Source organism: Haliotis cracherodii, unplaced genomic scaffold, assembly GCF_022045235.1.
Source record: "Haliotis cracherodii isolate W230 unplaced genomic scaffold, xgHalCrac1.p SCAF_14, whole genome shotgun sequence".
NCBI lineage: Eukaryota > Metazoa > Mollusca > Gastropoda > Lepetellida > Haliotidae > Haliotis > Haliotis cracherodii.
The window spans coordinates 40,634,216-40,653,113 of NW_027266269.1; the positions used below are offsets into that span (position 1 = coordinate 40,634,216).

An 18,898-nucleotide genomic window follows, 5' to 3' on the forward strand; every position below is an offset into this window, starting at 1 on the left:
GAAGTATGTAAGAGATGTTTCCAATATGTACCAATTAAAGACAAAACTAACAATCAGGCAAGTGTTACAATCGAGTGTCTTTATTCTTATCACGATATGCTGCGCGTGATTTTCAAAATTTACCCCGTTATCTTGCACGAGGCAAATGGTGCATCTCGAGTCATGGGCCAATGTTACGCGTTCATGAGCATCGTGTACCAGTATGTTCGTTTGTGCATCGAACCAATCTAATATCACCTGAATATAAGTAAGTCTTCATATATTCACATACATGTTTGGTATTCGCGTTTCTTTTGGCGGTGAGTATATATAGCCAATACAACAATATTTGTGTCAAATTCCCCGCATGATTTGAGGTAGACTGGGTTCCATGTTTGACAATTGACACTGCATTAAAAGGCCATGATCAATGTGTACCCAGTCCTGAAAGTTGGTCGTCTAGGTGGGAAAGCAATAAACATTTCTCCCTCCTCCCCCTTTTTTAAATATATATATATAACAAGTCCCATCCTTCCTCATTTGTGAAAAATGTGCCCGAGAAATTACGTTTTTATTCAATCATATGCTTTTTTAGACAGGAGGACAATTATATCAGATGGTGTCTCTTTACACTGTAAGATTGTGATACGTGTTAAGTTTACACTGTAAAATTGTGATACGTGTTATGTTTACACTGTAAAATTGTGATACGTGTTATGTTATGCCACAGCTTGCACTATCCAATCTATTTAACGGCGACATGTTTATAATAGAGTCAAAGCCAAGCAGCAGTGATTGATATTATGAACAATGAACCTGACTTTGTCGCCTTTGACGACAAGCATTAGGATGTTAGGAACAATCTAAACCCGGGCCTGTATGACGGTTCCTGATTTCAAAGACTACTACAGTTAAGTACGGTTATAACGAACTCAAGGGGACTACTAAATTTAGTTCGTTATAACCGTAGTTCGTTATAAGCGTGTTCGTTATAACCGTAGTTTTCTGTATTTGTTGTTAAGCGCCGGACTCAGCAATATGACCACTATTTGATGGCGGCCTATAAATAAATCTGAACCAGTGATCCACGCTGTCGGGGTACGATAACAGTCGCCGAGTCTGACCAACAGCTCTAGTTGGTCGCCTCTTACGACCAGCCTTGTGAGTGAGTGAGTGAGTGACTGAGTGAGTGAGTGACTGAGTGAGTGAGTGACTTACGCCACTTTTAACAATATTCCAGCAATATCACGGCGGAGGACACCACACATGGGCTTCACACATTGTTCCCATGTCGGGAATCGAACTCGGGTCTTCGGTGTGACGAGCAAACGCTTTAACCACTACCCGACTGCCCCGACAATTATATGAATGGCTAACTGAAAAAAGTGATGGCACCAGGTGTTCGCGAACAAAGGAAGCATGTCCTGCCCTACCACTAGGCTACCCGACCGCCCCCCAGCTTTGTGGAAACGAAGACAACTGAATGAACGCTATATATCATGTCTATTATTGTTTGGATGGAACAGTGTATCGTAAAACCGTCGGGTGTTCCCTACTTGTGTGTTTGTCACAATGAAATAAGAAAACACATATTGAAGAGACAGCTTCTTACAGAGTTTGCGAATTATCATATGAAGCAGATGTTTGTTTGATTTTGTTTAACGCCGCACAATATTCCAGTTGCATGACGGCGGTCTGTAAATAGTCAAGTCTGGACCAGACAATCCAGTGATTAATATCATGAGCATCGATCCACGCAGTTGGGATCGAAGACATGCATCAACCACGTCAGCGAGCCTGACCACTCGATTCAGTTAGTCGCCTTTTACGACAGGCATAGTCCCCGTTTATGGCAAGCATGGGTTACTGAAGGCCTATTCTATCCCGGATCGTGACGGGTCCCACGCAATTGGGATCGATTGCATTCATCCACTAAGTCAGCGAGCCTGACCACTCGATCCAGTTAGTCGCCTCTTACGACAAGCATAGTCGCCTTTTACGGCAAGCATGGGTTGCTGAAGACCTATTCTATCCCGGATCTTCACGGGTCGATTGATATTTTGAGCAACGATCGACTTCGCAGGGATACGGAGACACTCCATCAACCGAGTCTGATCACCTGATTCATTCAGTCGAGTCTTTCGACCGTCATGGTTGCTGGGGACCGAGTCGAACCCGGAATCTCCACGGGGACATTTGGAGGTCATTGACGAAGAAACTACACATGACCAACCTCAGCACATGTGATTTGAAATATGGATTTTGTTGCCGTTTTATAGCTGAAATTGTGTTGAATCGAACAATAAACAAAAAACAAATTTCACAAACTTAAATCTTAAATGAAATCCATTTCCGTAGGTGTTTTATTCATATCAGTAAAACACATCCACATTCTCGTGATGTCAAGTCACATCTGAACATTCGTCAGCCGTGCCGCCTCGGGTGTTCTTCTGAGCAGGCCTGTCAATGATCATCTGAAAATAGATTAACAGGTTTGAGGACTATATGTGAGTGCCACACGTACCAGAACCATTGCCTTGTGGGCACGTGCGATAACAGAACAACATACATGTAAGTGATCTGCTTAGAAAGTGTAATTGCCTTTTGATATGGATGAGGTCCAATTGCAATAGCCTCAAGCACAGCTCACAGCCGTCATGATGTCTGTGTAACCTCGCCACAACGTCTGTCTGTACTTCTGTAAACACTGTTGTCAATCAGTTTTATATTTGATGCTTAAAAACAAGTTAGTGCCTCATAAATGCATTGATTTAGACAAATGGGATTTAAATCAGCTATCACAGTGCGATTCTAAATTACTGATTTATGAATAATATATTCTTCTAAATGATAATCAGGTAAACAGAAGCGACAAAATTCTTTCAATATTTATAGGTATCTACTAAAAGCAGAGTCGATTGTATGACTATATCATGAGCATGAGATTATAAATCACTATCAAATACAGACGATATGGCGTGTTCGCGAAAGGGTGAGCGTATCTTGCCCCACATTCGAAACAGTGTATACAGGGGTTTATCCCGGTACAGTGAGTCAAAGTTGACACGCCGTGTTATAACTAAAATACTGTTCAAAGCGTTCATGAACCTAACACTTTCCTCAAATGTGTTTTTACGGACACCTTGGCCCACTTACAAAAAGCGATCTTAGCGCTACGATGATCGTAACTCCCATACTTTAACATAGACTTACAATAGTCGTAGCGCTAAGATCGCTTTTTGCAAGTGGGCCCTGACCAGCATACTGACTTGGTTGATGCATGTCATCGATCACAATTGCGTGGATCGATGTTCAGGATATTAATCACTGGATTGTCTGTTCCCGACTCGATGATTTACAGACCGCCGTCATACAGCTGGAATATTGCTGAGTGCGACGTAAAACAACAAACAAACAAACCACTTATTGTACAACTTACCATTTGATTGCAATTCTAGAAGTACAACTTTATGGATAAGAACTTCTAAATCAAACATTTAGTAATGAGCCAAATGAGGAAAAGAATTTATGGGTGTCAACTTCTTTATTATGAGGAACACAACGTTTCGTTGTAAGCCTGATGAAGGAGTAAGCATATACTCCGAAACGTTGTGTTCCTCATAATAAAGAAGTTGACATCCATAAATTCTTTTCCTCAAGAACTTCGGAGTTATTGCATTATCTACGTATTGATTGATTCTTACACGGCTTTCAACGTTGGTCCCCAACCAAACACCGTTCTCATTCCAATTTTAGAAGGAACCCAAAATTAATTATCAGCAATCCTAAGGAGATGAAGTATCCTCCGAAACCTGATCTTCGGCGTGACGAGCGAAATCTATAACAACTCCACTCTCTCAATAATACAAAGGCGACTATGCTTGTCGTTAAAGACGTCTAACGGGATCGGGTGGTCAAGCTCGCTGAGTTGGTTGATGCATGTCATCGATCCCAATTGCGTGCACCGATGCTCATGATTTCAATCACTGGATTGTCTGGTTCAGATTCGATTAATTTACAGACCGCCGTCAAACAGTTGGAATATTGCTGAGTGTGGAGTTAAACAACAAACAATCAAACAATTATACAAAGCCGTGTAATTCTTTTTCGAAAATAGCGAGACAGAAAGCAGTATTGGACTTGACATTATTTACCTCAGCACGGGTCCGATTCTTCGCCCGGGGGGACACAATGCCCCCAACGACCACTGACCACGTTGAAGACGAAGTTCTGGTTGCATCTGTAGGGAAGTCGCAGGTTTTTCTTGGACTGCCCCAGCCATGGATATCCAGGACACGTGATGGTCCTAGTGAATGTTAAGAAAATTAATTCAATTTATTATATATTTTTCATTTCTAGTTGCATTGAAAGGGTTGATGCCACTTAATAGTGGTTCATACCAAGTAGTTATTGCGGGGAGCACGGGGGGCCAAGTGGTCCTAGGCGCCGCGATTCGCTGTGCAGAGTTGCGTTCCTTGGGCACGCCAGAAATCTATGTTTGTGGGTTCGAATCCCGGTTCGCCCCGATTATGTTTCTAGGTTTGTCAGCCCCACACCCGCGCTCGTGGGTTTCAGACCTGCATCACTTCGGCCTTCCCTCCCACATTAAGCTGACACGCCGTGATATAACCGGGTGATATACCATTAAAAGCGGCGTTAAACCCAACTCACTCACTAGTTATTGCGATTATGAAAACTGGCGGAGAGCAAACAATATGGGTCGGTCAAACTGGGGAGGTCGGGTAGCCTAGTGGTTAAAGCGTTCGCTTGTCACGCCGAAACCCCGGGTTCGATTCCCGACATTGGTACCATGTGTGAAGCCCATTTTTGGTGTCCCCCGCCGTGATATTGCTGGAATATTTTGCTAATAGCGACGGAAAACCATGCTCTCTCACTCACTTCTGTCAAACTGAGAAAGTCGTAGGTTACTGATTCTTGTATGAATAGTTATTCCTTTCAAAGTGCAGTATTGTCGCCACAAAACAGGTACATGTCTTTAGGGTACGTTTGGTTTACAACACAAGTACTTCGACCATGGCTATTTGAATGACGTGTTTAGTACATCTTTTTTTTGTACCCCATATGCACCTATAAACACTGTACAGCCTCGTGGTGCTGTAGTTGATTGTGTGTTTATAAATGGGATGAGTACGGCAAGTAATAATAATAACAACAATAACTGTCGGTGTTGATTTTGTTGATGGTTCTGTACTGCTGGACGGTACAGAAATGAGTGTCAACCAAACGAATTGCCATATCAAGTCGGCCCAGTTTCAGTTTTTCAAGGAGAGGCTTTCTGAACGACCACTACATCGAGTTATGTGCAGTGTGTTGAGAAGATCAGCAACCCTGCAGAGTCGTTCGCTTGGATGAAGTCGTCTGGCCTGAAAAGTGAAACAGAAGGCTTTCTGTCTACTGCTCAGAACCAGTCACTTCCCACTCGAAACCGTCAATGTGTGATTTTGCTTCAAAATGTGAATATGAAATGTAGATTATGTAATGAATTTAATGAGACTGTCCAACACATTGTGAGTGGATGCCCAGCTTTGGCGCAGACACAGTATCTTACGCGACATGATGGGTTGGCTCGATCATTTTATTACCGTCCTCACCATGCTTGTGGTTTTGACACAGAGGTCCATCCATGGTGCGACCCGGAATATGTAGAGGGCGTCATGGAAAATGATGAATAAAAAATCCTTTGGAATAGGCCCGTATACAGCCTCAGACATATCCAGGCCATCACACCTGATCTTGTCCTTTTTGATAAATCCAATGAAGTCATTTATATCATTGAATTTTCTGTCACTTTTGACAGTAATGTGATTGACAAGATTGGGGAAAAACATGGCAAATATGCAGACCTCGCTTTCGAAACGTCACGCTTGCATCCCAAGTACCATGTTGTCCGACTCCCCATTGTTCTTGGTGCTTTAGGTACATGTACCTCCCAATCTGTTGACTGACATCAGGATAGTACCCGGGTTTGCTACCAGGAATACAGCCCTTCTGACAATCTAGGTAATGCAGAGGGCTGCAGTGTTGGGGAGTCTTCACATTCTCCGAAAAGTTCTGGGTGGTTTTGACTAGACAGCGCTTCTTGGGAGAAGTCCCATTCGCTGTCTTGGCTGCACGTAGAGAGAGCAAGGGCCCTGTGCTGATGATGAGCCTAAACAGCCTGACTGTGCCAGGATCACCCAAAACCTCTTTGCTGCATTTTTTTTAATCTGTAAATAATAATAAATCCCTGTAATTATTATTTTAAATTACCTGTAGAATTTAGTACAGTCAGTGCTATCCCTTTCGAAGCCATATATCCTTTGGCCAAAACAGTCGCTTTCAGCTCGTATCGACATGGCATGGATCATCACAATGATAATCAGCATACAGGGGTGAAAGAGAGTCATCGTCCTGTGACAAGAGATATGAAAAATCAAAATTATCACTTTAGGAAAAACTGATACAGATATATACTTTTTTTAACTGACGAGAAGGGAAACAGCTGATATGAGTATTATTCCGAAAACAATAACTGCAAACAGGTTCAAACGTTGTATTACGTCATTTCCAAACAGGGGGACACGGGTGGCCCAGTCGTCTAAGGCGCCGCGATTCGATGTACAGAGTAACGTCCCTTGGGCACGCCAGAAACCTATGATTGTGGGTTCGAATCCCGGTTCGCCCCGATTATGTTTTTAGGTTTGTCAGCACCATACCCGTGCTCGTGGGTTTCACCGAAATGGTAAACGTCTGAGACCTGCATCACTTCGGGCTTTCCTCCAACATTAAGCTGACACGCCGTGATATAACTGGAATACTGTTAAAAGCGGCGTTAAACCCAACTCACTCACTCACTCACTTTTCCAAACAGAATTATAATTTCCGATTGTTGTTTTATATACACATGAGACAAACGACTACAGAACAAAAAGACAATCATAGACCTCGGAACCCAAAACAAAAGAAACAAAACGAAAACCAATCACTATCAATCCAAAACACTATTACACAATATAAAACAACCGTAAACAATACAAAAACAACAATCAAAACAATTGACTACAATATAATACAATTTAAAAATCCACATTTGACTCTTTCGAGTTTTGGAAACTTCAAAAAGAAGGTTTGTTCGACAGTCGTTTAAACTTGGGAAGGTGGGCGTTGTTTTCTGAATCAATGTCTGTGGGTGAGTTGGAATCAGGAAACAAACTTTGAAAAAAACAGAATGACAACAACAAAAAATGATTTATGACGGATGCTCAGTACTGCTCATACTTAATGTCACCTACCTCTTCAGTACGACTTTCACGGCATGCGTGTTGTTTAACGCCGCAATCGGCCCTAATCCAGCTATGTCGTGCTGGCTGTAAATACAACAGTCAGGACCAAGCAAACGTATTTCACCTGTGGATGACAGGAGAGGATGTAGCATCCTAAACCAAGGATGTCGCGGACCAATCAGCGTGTCCCTGGGGTCGTTAATTGTACATATTACCCAAGCGGTGTTAAACACCGCTCCAAGAGACGAGATACGTCATTTAGCCCGAGGTGTGTAGACGGAAGGGGCTCTGTAGTCGGGTATCGCCATACACTCTTTAATCATCTATCTGCCCTATCACCAGCTTCCAACACGTTTTAAAATCGAGTAAATGACCCGTGATCATATTATGTCATTATCATTAATATAATTATTATTATATCATACATTGGCATCAAACTGAACGTCACTCATTTCCTACCATTGTTTACCCCTTTGGTACATGTGCATTACACCGGACATTAATCCGCCATGTGTGTTTGATGCTATTAATAAAAGCATTTTGTATCTACTTTGGTAATTAAAGATTTCATTTATTTACGAAAGCATTTAATTCAGACCGTTGAGATGGGAAGCCCCCCAAACGCCTGTTGTTTTTGCGAGGCGATAAAAAAAGCGTCTGAAAAACGTAGAAACCGTTAGTAAGGAATGGGCTCGTGCACATCCCTGAGCAAAATGGCGGAAGATGTCCGGAAAACTGCATTCTTGCCTAGAAAGCTACTAATTACACCGTTAAGTACTTTCTCCTAGTACATATAAATTATAGTCCTTAGAAATGTAACATCTATATGTCTGTATTTTGGGCCATTCGACTCTATACTGTATAAATTGTCTTGTCTTGTAAATGAGCGAGTGGACGTTGTTTTACGTCGCATTTAGCAATATTCCATCAACACAGTGGAGTACACCATCTACTACACTGAGGTGTTCAGGTTGACCTATTCCTTAGCCTTGTCCTGACGCAACTGGAGTGAAATGGGTCCACCTCACGTGACACATTCACTCAAGCAGAGATAGGGACATCGATATTACGGATTAAGTGAGTGAATTTGATTTTACGACATTTTCGCAATAACACGATGGGGACACCAGACATTGGTTTCCCAGTGAGTACCCATGTGCCGGTAAGACACCCATACCTGGCCTTTGGCGAGAAGAGCTAACGCTTTGACCGCTTGGCTAACCCACCACCCCATCGATATTGAGGTCGTTTTCTCTCAGTGAGAAGTATATCCTTTGTTATAAACTTTGTCGGGGAAAATTCAAGATGACGTCTTCGATCGATATGACAAACATGATGTGACGTTGGGAGAGTACCTGGGTGTGCTGCCAGGAATACACCCCTCTGACAATCTGAGTTACGGCTGCTTGGGTAGTCTTGAAATTCTCCGAAAAGTGGGAGAAGTCCCATTCGCTGTCTGGGCTGCGTGTAGAAGGGGCAAGGGCCCTGAGCTGATGGTGAGCCTAACCAGTCTGACTGTGCCAGGATCACCAAAACCCTCTTTGCTGCATTTTCTATGTTAATCTTTTTACACTTATCCATCTGTATGGCGCAGGTCCATGCTGGATATCATGTTCAAAGCGCACAGAAAATTGTTACCTGAGTCAATGGATTAGTGTGCATTCCATTATCATTCTCAGCTCCCTGGGGATCATTCTACCAGAGCTGTGTGTGAGGCGGTAGGTTAAGATTTGCATCCCCTAAGCTGACACGCCGTCACGTAGAGCATACTGTTCAAATCGGCATTAAACCCAACTCACCTTCTCCCTACGGTGAATAATCTTACCTCGTCAGGAATTATCTTATCGAAAACTGCGGTGCCGGAAAGGACAGGACAGCACGCACACATTACCTTATCTACATGTATCTGTACCATCTGCCATTTCCCTACCAACATGAAGGCGTTCACGGATATTGTCAAACCGTTCTTATTTACAAGTACGTCATTTATTTCATCAGGTTACTGGCTGCCTATTTCTTTCATGCCGTATTATCTTAGCAATATATGTGTGTAATTACCATGAGGGGGTCCACTGACAGACAAATAGTTGAAGATGTTTTCTATTTTAATTCAAGAGGCGTTGAAAATGACATCAAGGTCAACTAGCCCAGTCGTCTAACACGCCGTACGCCCAAGTGAGTGAGTGAGTGAGTGAGTGAATGAGTTGGGTTTAACGCCGCTTTTAACAGTATTCCAGTTATATCACGGCGTGTCAGCTTAATGTGGGAGGAAAGCCCGAAGTGATGCAGGTCTCAGACGTTTAGCACTTCGGTGAAACCCATGAGCACGGGTATGGTGCTGACAAATCTAAAAACATAATCGGGGTGAGCCGGGATTCGAACACACAATCATAGGTTTCTGGCGTGCCCAAGGGACACAACTCTGCATAGCGAATCGCGGCGCCTTAGACGACTGGGCCATCCGTGCCACCCGCACGCCCAAGACCTGGGTTCGAATCCCCACATGGGTACAATGTGTGTCCCCACCTGGAATATTGCTGAAAGCGACAAAAAAAAAACACTCACTCACTCTATGGCAAGTCGATGTGCATGGGTGCGTTCCTTGGGCGTGTAAGAAACCTATGTTCATAATTGTGTTTCTTGATTTGTCACGGTTTTATCAAATTGGTAATCGTATTAGACTTGCATCACTTCGGGCTTTGCTTCCACATTAAACAGAAACGCCGGGGTATAACTGGAATACTTGTACTGTTGAAAGCGGTGTTGACACTCACTCACTCACTAACTCACTCTGTCGCTCTCAATAGATACCGCAGCTTGACACACCCATGTTGGTAAACAAAATACGAGCCAAATTTACTCTTCCGATTCTCTTGTGTATGAATCATTTTTCGTTTCTGGACATATGATGACGAGAATTAAGTTTGTATTTTCTTGTTCTGTTTTCAGCTTTAGTAATGACTGTTGCCTACTTTCAAGCATCACAAAGTGGTATGTGATCTTTATTCAATTATATGTTTTGCTTTTAATACCATCCAGTTGCTTTTGTTGTGTTAATTATCAGTTCTGTTTGATTGTTTCGTTGTTTAACGCCGCACTCAGCAATATTCCAGCTATATGACGGCGGTCTGTAAATAATCGAGTCTGGACCAGACAATCCAGTGATTGACATCATGAGCATCGATCCACGCAATTGGATACGATGACATGCATCAAAGAATTCAGCGAGCCTGACCACCCGATCCCGTTAGTCGCCCATGACGACAAGCATAGTCGCCTTTTACGGCAAGCATGGGTTGCCGCAGATACTAACCCGGATCTTCGCGGGTCTTCCAAGCCGTTCATCTCACTACTAAAAACACCTGTCGTCCATGCCTTGTATTTCGTCAGAACAGCTCCCCAGTACCCATGATGTTGAGGATTGGATGGTTTCAATGTGTGACCAGGCAGCTGCAGATATTTATTAGGTCATCGTGCAACGATAGCGTGGATTGTTGTTCGCGATCACTGCTCACCACTGAGTGACAGAGATTGACAAACACATGATTATAATGTACTCAGAATCGAACAACGAAAATTCCTTATGATTATATCAATGATACTGTCTCTTTTTATTATCATCAACCTTTGCTTTATCAGGCCTAAATTCTATTAATTTCAGGCCGCCAAACACCCGACATAAACTGCCCGGCAAAAGAAAGTATACACCCAAGTTTAATGGTTGCTGAAAATCAAACAAACAAATAGTTATTCGATGGTGAAGTATCATAGCTGTGTTTTGGACCTTAAGTTTGTGATTCCGGCGCCGCTTGAAAAGTAAATGTTTTGGTCAAAATCTATTTTTCAAGTGTACACTTTCTTTTACCCGGTTAGGTGTAGGTTTGTTGAAAGCAGAATACAACAATTTTCATTCGATCTTTGGATCTGACTATATTGTAGACCGTCCACCCGGAGAGCGGAAGGTTGGGGGTTTAATCGCGGGCGCGTCAAACCAAAAGACGATAAAATATGGTACTTGTTGTTACCCTGCCTGGCGCACGGCATAAAGGGACTTAAACAAGGACTGATCGGTTCGGAGAATACTGGGTCTGAGTGGGGTATTCATGTTAAACTGTGGCATGGTATCTCAGTGTTCTAGCACTATAAAAAATACCCCCCCCCCCCCATACACACACACACACACACACACATGCATTCATGTCGTTATGTGAGTGCAATAATCTTGAATGCGACGTTAAACCTCACCTCACCTCACCTCACCTCACCTCACCTCTATTGTGATGTTACAGCTGGGTCATGTGCTCCTGTATACAACTGCCCCTGTCCGGTAGTGGTCAACGGATGCCACACCTGCCCATGTCAGACACAAGGTAAGAGGTCGACCATTGGGACAGAACGTGAGCTGGGGGGTTGACAGAAACAGAATATGCCTAATTTATATTTACCTCTTAAAGGAGGAGTGCGTGAGTGAGTATGGTTTTACGCCGCATTTAGCAATATTCCAGCAATATCACGGCGGGGGACAGAAATGGGTTTCATACATTGTACCCATGTTGGGAATCGAACCTAAGGCGTGGCGTGTTTAAATGTACAATGAAACTTTAAAAACGCATTAACCAACTCTAACTCGAAATCAGAAAAGATGTGTTTTTGTGCTCAACATCGAATTCTATTAGAACCCGTATGACGACATAATGTGTTTGATTATATCACGCTCAAATACACATTAGCTTAATTTGATTTATGTGGTCATTTTGCTAAATATTACAACACCTCGATGTATGGGCCCAAGTTGGACGATTCCATTCAGACAAGCGGGAGCATGCCTTGGTTCAGTGCATTATTGTCTGAAGTGAATCGTGAGCTCGTGCTATTTAAGAATTGTGTTTCATATTGCGCATGCATCGAAGTTGCGTTGCTGAGCGATTCAGTTCACCTGAAAATACACGGGAACATATGGTACAAGTCAAAATGGGGAATTGCATCGGACATCATTTATGTCAATGATGCATCAGTTTAGAAATGTCTTCTACATGTCTACCATAAAAGGGGCGGTCGGGTAGCCTGGTGGTTAAGCGTTCGCTCGTCACGCCGAAAACCCGGGTTCGATCAGTCAAAATAGGGAATAGCATCAGACATCATATGTGTGTCGGGCGGTCGGGTAGCCTAGTGGTTAAAGCGTTCGCTCGTCACGCCGAAGACCCGGGTTCGATTCCCGACATGGGTACAATGTGTGAAGCCCATTTCTGGTGTCCCCCGACGTGATATTGCTGGAATATTGCTAAAAGCGGCGTAAAACCATACTCACTCACTCATATGTGTGTCTGGTGCGCCAAATTTGGAAATTTCCTCCACATATCTACCATAAAACGTTTTGAGAGCTTTACTGAGGCCTTGAATGTTGTAACCTTGATCAAACAACTTCTGAGAAAGAGTCGCATGACGCTCTTTGAAATCTTGGTAGAAAGAGCATACACGATTGTACCTCAAAAGTTGTGACGTGTAGACACTCATCATAAAGCACGTATAAAGTTATGATTCGCTTATCCGTATTGTTATCAACCACGGCGATTTCACTGATAACTCTAAGGTCCGGATTAGCGGGGTTTGTTTCATGTTGTAATGCAGCTTCTCGATGCGGGTACTAATTTGTGTCCTCCAGCCTCGCCAGCGTCATCTCATCAGGGAAAGCACTGCCCTTATGTGGACTTCATCAAGTGCCCCGAGGGCTGCCTGGTGGCTGATAACACCACGAACTGTGTGAAGTGCAACTGCAAAGGTAGGTGACCTCAAATAAGATTGGAGCAATAGTCAGCTGTGTTGTAAAGTCTCATCGTCCCGAGGCAAGAGTGTGAACGAGCCTTTTTATCAGAGTCTTGTTTTCCACCCTTGCCACATCAAGCCCACTGTCCTGTGGATATGATTGGGCTATCGTACATATTGATGGTCCAATGGGAGAACGTTTCAGAAAATCAACATCCACAAGTGGTACACCTTCGTATGAAAGTTATTTACCGCTGCCTGTCTTTGTTGACACGTCTTTTTCATATTTTAACCACCCCCTCGACAAGAATCGTCGAACAACAACTGCAAGTGTTCATTTTTTACCCTTTGTCTCGACAAGTCTCGTCCAGCAAACCACATCAAGTGTTCCTTTTTATTGTTTATAGTCTCTTCCACGTCAATTTCTCCAAGTGTTCATATTTTTTTATTTTCAACGACCAATCTCTTCCACTAACCAACCGCTTCCGGTGTTTTTTTACTCAACCAGCTGCATGCATTCTCGTCCATGTTCGTTCTCAACTGATTCAAGTATTCATATTTTATAGTTTTACTTCAACCAGCCTCGCCCCCTTCACTCTTCCACTGTTTCTGACAATGCTCCTTTCTATGTGTTTACCTTAACCAGTCTTTTCCACTCTCCTAATCATATGATTCAGGTGTATACTGTTAATATATTCCAAACCGTCTCACCCACTCCCTAATCAACTGTTTAAAGAGGTCTTTGTATATTTTGTTCCTCAACCAGCTGCAATCTTGGCCATACCCCTAATCTCCTGATTCAAATGTCCAGCCTTAAGTTCTTACCTTGACGAGCCCGTCATCGAACCAAATCAACAGCTTCAAATAACCCGTTTTATTTATTTACCCCACTAATCAACAACTTCAAATATCTCTTTTTAATTATTAAGCTCGACCAGTGTCATCCACGCTCCCAATCAACTGCTTCAAATGTCTCTTTTTAATTATTAAGCTCGACCAGTGTCATCCACGCCCCCAATCAACAGCTTCAAATGTCTCTTTTTAATTATTAAGCTCGACCAGTGTCATCCACGCCCCAAATCAACTGCTTCAAATGTCTCTTTTTATTTTTTTTATCTCGACCAGTGTCATCCACGCCCCTAATCAACAGCTTCAAATGTCTCTTTTTATTTTTTATCTCGACCAGCGTCACCCACGCCCTTAATCAACAGCTTCAAATGTCTCTTTTTAATCATTTACCACGATCAGTGTCACCCACACCCCTAATCAACAGCTTCAAATGTCTCTTTTTAATCATTTATCTCGATCAGTGTCACCCACGGCCCCAATCAACTGCTTCAAATGTCTCTTTTTATTTTTTATCTCGATCAGTGTCACCCACACCCCTAATCAACAGCTTCAAATGTCTCTTTTTAATTATTTACCTCGATCAGTGTCATCCACGCCCCAATCAACTGCTTCAAATGTCTCTTTTTATTTTTTATCTCGACCAGTGTCATCCACGCCCCCAATCAACAGCTTCAAATGTCTCTTTTTGATTTTTTATCTCGACCAGTGTCACCCACGCCCCTAATCAACAGCTTCAATTGTCTTTTTTTAATTATTTATCTCGATCAGTGTCACCCATACCCCTAATCAACAGCTTCAAATGTCTCTTTTTAATTATTTACCTCGACCAGTGTCATCCACGCCCTTAATCAACAGCTTCAAATGTCTCTTTTTAATCATTTATCTCGATCAGTGTCAACCACGCCCCTAATCAACAGCTTCAAATGTCTCTTTTTAATCATTTACCTCGATCAGTGTCACCCACACCCCCAATCAACAGCTTCAAATGACTCTTTTTAATTTTTTATCTCGACCAGTGTCACCCATGCCCTTAATCAACAGCTTTAAATGTCTCTTTTTATTTTTTATCTCGACCAGTGTCATCCACGCCCTTAATCAACAGCTTCAAATGTCTCTTTTCAATTTTTTATCTCGACCAGTGTCATCCACGCCCTTAATCAACAGCTTCAAATGACTCTTTTTAATTATTTATCTCGACCAGTGTCACCCATGCCCCAATCAACAGCTTCAAGTGTCTTTTTTTAATTATTTATCTCGACCAGTGTCATCCACGCCCCTAATCAACAGCTTCAAATGTCTCTTTTTAATTATTTATCTCGACCAGTGTCACCCACGCCCTTAATCAACAGCTTCAAATGTCTCTTTTTAATTATTTACCTCGATCAGTGTCACCCACGCCCCTAATCAACAGCTTCAAATGACTCTTTTTAATTATTTATCTCGACCAGTGTCACCCACGCCCCCAATCAACAGCTTCAAGTGTCTTTTTTTAATTATTTATCTCGACCAGTGTCATCCACGCCCCCAATCAACAGCTTCAAATGTCTCTTTTTAATTATTTATCTCGACCAGTGTCACCCACGCCCTTAATCAACAGCTTCAAATGTCTTTTTTTAATTATTTATCTCGACCAGTGTCACCCACGCCCTTAATCAACAGCTTCAAATGTATCTATTTAATCATTTACCTCGATCAGTGTCACCCACACCCCTAATCAACAGCTTCAAATGTCTCTTTTTAATCATTTAGCTCGACCGGTGTCAGCCATGCCCTTAATAAACTGCTTCGCGAACCCCTGGTGTCATCCCTATTTGATAGTGATTCCTAAACACATGCCGATGATATAATCGAAATCGTACGATCGGCTAGAAATTTTGCAGACATGAAAAGGGTTTTGTCGCTATTATTCAAATGTGTTTTTTTACTCAATTTCCTCGACCAGTCTCAGCCACGCCCCTCATCAACTGCTTCAATTGCCACAAGGTGTCGCATCCATCTGCGTGTGCGACAATTCAACAGTGTGGACAACATGAGGTGAGACACTCAGACTCGTTGTGCCCCGAGGTACTTCACAACGCTTTCACAAACCTCAGCACACATGGTGTTGGGGAAGATCTCAAGCCACAGTCAATAGTGCAGCTCGATTACGAAATCGAATCAGGACAAGTGCTTGACGTACGATCCAAGATAACCTAAGTAAGCCATGCTACACACAGGGACCGACCAATCCCTGTTCTAGCCGGCAAGCTCTCACATTCTGCTCTTTGTGATGGGTATATTAGGGAACGATGGCAACGACTCTGCTATGGAATACCCACGTGGTTTTTACAACTATCGCATATATATAATGTATAATGTTATATATGTATTATATATCTTGAAATTATCTCTAGACTATTATATGATGCCACTTTTTTTAACGTTTAAGGCATTGGCATTGACAGGGAATGTTGCAACGCGCAAATCCGTTATAAAAGATGGTTCTCACGCCGCATTTAGCAATATTCCAGCAATATCACGGCGGGGGACACCACAAATAGGCTTCACACATTGTACCCATGTCGGGATTCGAACCCGGGTCTTCGGCGTGACGAGCAAACGCTTTAACCAATAGGCTACCCGACCGCCCCCGTTCTGAAAGAAGATGGCATTATAACCAGAGTGGCATTATAGCCAGGGAGAGCTGTACATGTGCATGGTGTTACCGCTTAAAAACGTCTGCAGAAATTTCGTTGGAAACAAACAAAACATTTACATTTTTAATTGTGTGATTAGCGGGTGCTGACGGTAGAGTAGGACATGCCTATCCCTTTGTGCGAACACCTGGTGTCACCAGTGATTTTCAGTGATCCATTCATATAAGTTTCATCCCTGTTTTGCCTTCCACGCCAAGCGGAATCTGTTTCAGCAGAATATCGAGACTGATTATTATTTGGCTTTGACGTCCATGAGTCATAAGTCCTTCTTACACTAGACCGCCTCCGTGGTCTAGTGGTAGAGCGTCCGCCCGGAGAGCGGAAGGTCCGGCGTCATACCAAAAGACGTTAAAAGATGGTACTTGTTGTTACCCTGTCTGGCGCCCGGCATAAAAGGGCTAAAACGAGGACTGGTCGGCTCGGAATCAGTATACTGTGTCTGAGTGGGGTATTCATGTTAAACTGCGGCATGGTATCTCAGTGTGCTAGCACTATAAATCGGCATCAGTCCGGACTAATACAAACAGCCACACACACACGTGCATGCACGTCGCTATATAAGTGCAATAATCTTGGACGCGACGTTAAACCCAATTTCACCTCACCTCACCTTCTTACACTGGCTACCTGTTGTAGAGGTTGCGTCGCATTGTTTGTTTTTAACACCACACTCAGCAATATTCAAGCTGTATGATGGAGGTCTGTAAATAATCGAATCTGAACCACACAATGCAGTGACTGACATCATAAGAATCAATCTACGCATTTAGGATACGATGACATGCATCAACGAAGTCAGCGAGCCTGACGACCCGGTCCCTTCAGTCGCCTCTTACGAAAGGGATGGGTTACTTAAGACCGATTCTAACCCGGATGTTCACAGTATCGCATACGAAGAATATGTCTGGTCTGGTACTGCCGTCATATAGCTGGAATACTGCTCAGTGTGGCGTTAAACAACAAACAAACAAACAATCTAAGAACGTGTTTACGGAATATATTTCGATATTTGACAGACATCTATATTTCTAATCCATGATTAAAATGTGTAATACTATCAATAAACATGCACATTTGCTCTTTCAGCTGTGTCATGCACAGACTGCACACACCAACGCCGGGACATCCTACAAGTTGTCCTGTATGCCAAGGACGGTCAGTGTAAACATTATGATAAAACAGACCCGTGAAGATCCGGGGTAGAATAGGTCTTCAGCAATCTATGCTTGTCGTAAAAGGCCGCTAAAGGGATCAGGTGGTCAGGCTGGCTGACTTTGTTGATGCATGTCATCGTATCCCAATTGCGTGGCTCGATGCTCATGATATCAATCACTGGATTGTCCAGTCCAGACTCCATTATTTACAGACCGCCGTCATATAGCTGGAATATGCGGCGCTGAACAACAAACAAACAAAACAAACAAATATATTCAAAGGCAAAAGTGACGGTGGTGACTGTGTTTTGATTGTCACATTGTGATCTTTTAGTTGCACAAAGTTCTCAAATTCCATTTCTGTTTTTTTATATTTATTTTTTTATAGTGTACTAGTGTTTGCCTTGACCGACGATTAATATTTTAGTAAACAAAATATAATTCTTCCTTGCATATTTTGGTATTTATGTTATAATAATTCCTAATGCCAAAATTTAAAAAGTTAAGTCAATTTAATGTGTTACGTTCCTTTTTAACCGCACCCGCATCAAGCCATTCCGGGTTGGTTTCCGTGGTATCCGGCATGGACACCTCACCGGAAAGCATGCCTCCTGGAATCCGGGTATCCGGCACCGGATACCTCACCGGATACCTCAATCAGGGTGTCAAAGGATCCGGTTTTTATAGAAAACAGTTTTATTTGAATCATGAAAATACAAGTTGGGGACAAGTGATACTTGTACAAATATTTTTCCCCCTCCCCCATCCCCCTACCCCACCCCTTTCAAAAAAGTTAACTACCGCCTTGATGTCTCTACAGACATGCGAGCACCTGTCATCTATCATTATCGGAAGACGAGCCGTAACGTGTGACCAGTGCTGCACAACAGACCTTTGTAACCAAAAGCTTTGTAAATAAAGTGTGAATGACAAACAAATCTCTGCTTCACGTGTTGGTTACTAATAGAGTCAATGTTAATAATCCCCTCCGTGGTGTAGAAGATAGAGCATCTACCCGGCGACCGAAAGTAGGGTGATTCGATCCCCTTGCCGCGCCATACCACAAATAAAAGATTCGCACTTTCATATTTTAATTCTGACGAGCATTTTCTTTTTGTGTTGTTTGTACAATTATTAGTGGGAAAGTGCTGTCAGAAGTGAAGGGGAGATTGGT

The 18,898-nt window shown here is 42.7% G+C and overlaps 2 protein-coding genes across 2 annotated transcripts; one reads left to right on the forward strand and one right to left on the reverse strand.

The window, feature by feature from the left end:
• Positions 1-2,381: 2,381 nt before the first annotated feature.
• On the reverse strand, positions 2,382-6,340 carry LOC139460891 (uncharacterized). Its single transcript, XM_071242366.1, has 3 exons — positions 6,250-6,340; positions 4,134-4,285; positions 2,382-2,453 (listed from the first exon to the last, which is right to left on the reverse strand). Exons 1-3 carry the CDS (start codon positions 6,338-6,340, stop codon positions 2,382-2,384), a joined length of 315 nt encoding a protein of 104 aa, XP_071098467.1.
• Positions 6,341-9,196: 2,856 nt separating this feature from the next.
• Positions 9,197-18,649, forward strand: LOC139460451 (uncharacterized). The gene is made up of 7 exons (XM_071241936.1): positions 9,197-9,239; positions 10,212-10,253; positions 11,552-11,632; positions 12,925-13,041; positions 15,817-15,908; positions 17,657-17,725; positions 18,545-18,649. Exons 1-7 carry the CDS (start codon positions 9,197-9,199, stop codon positions 18,641-18,643), a joined length of 543 nt encoding a protein of 180 aa, XP_071098037.1. The 3' UTR covers positions 18,644-18,649.
• The last annotated feature ends 249 nt before the right edge of the window (positions 18,650-18,898 follow it).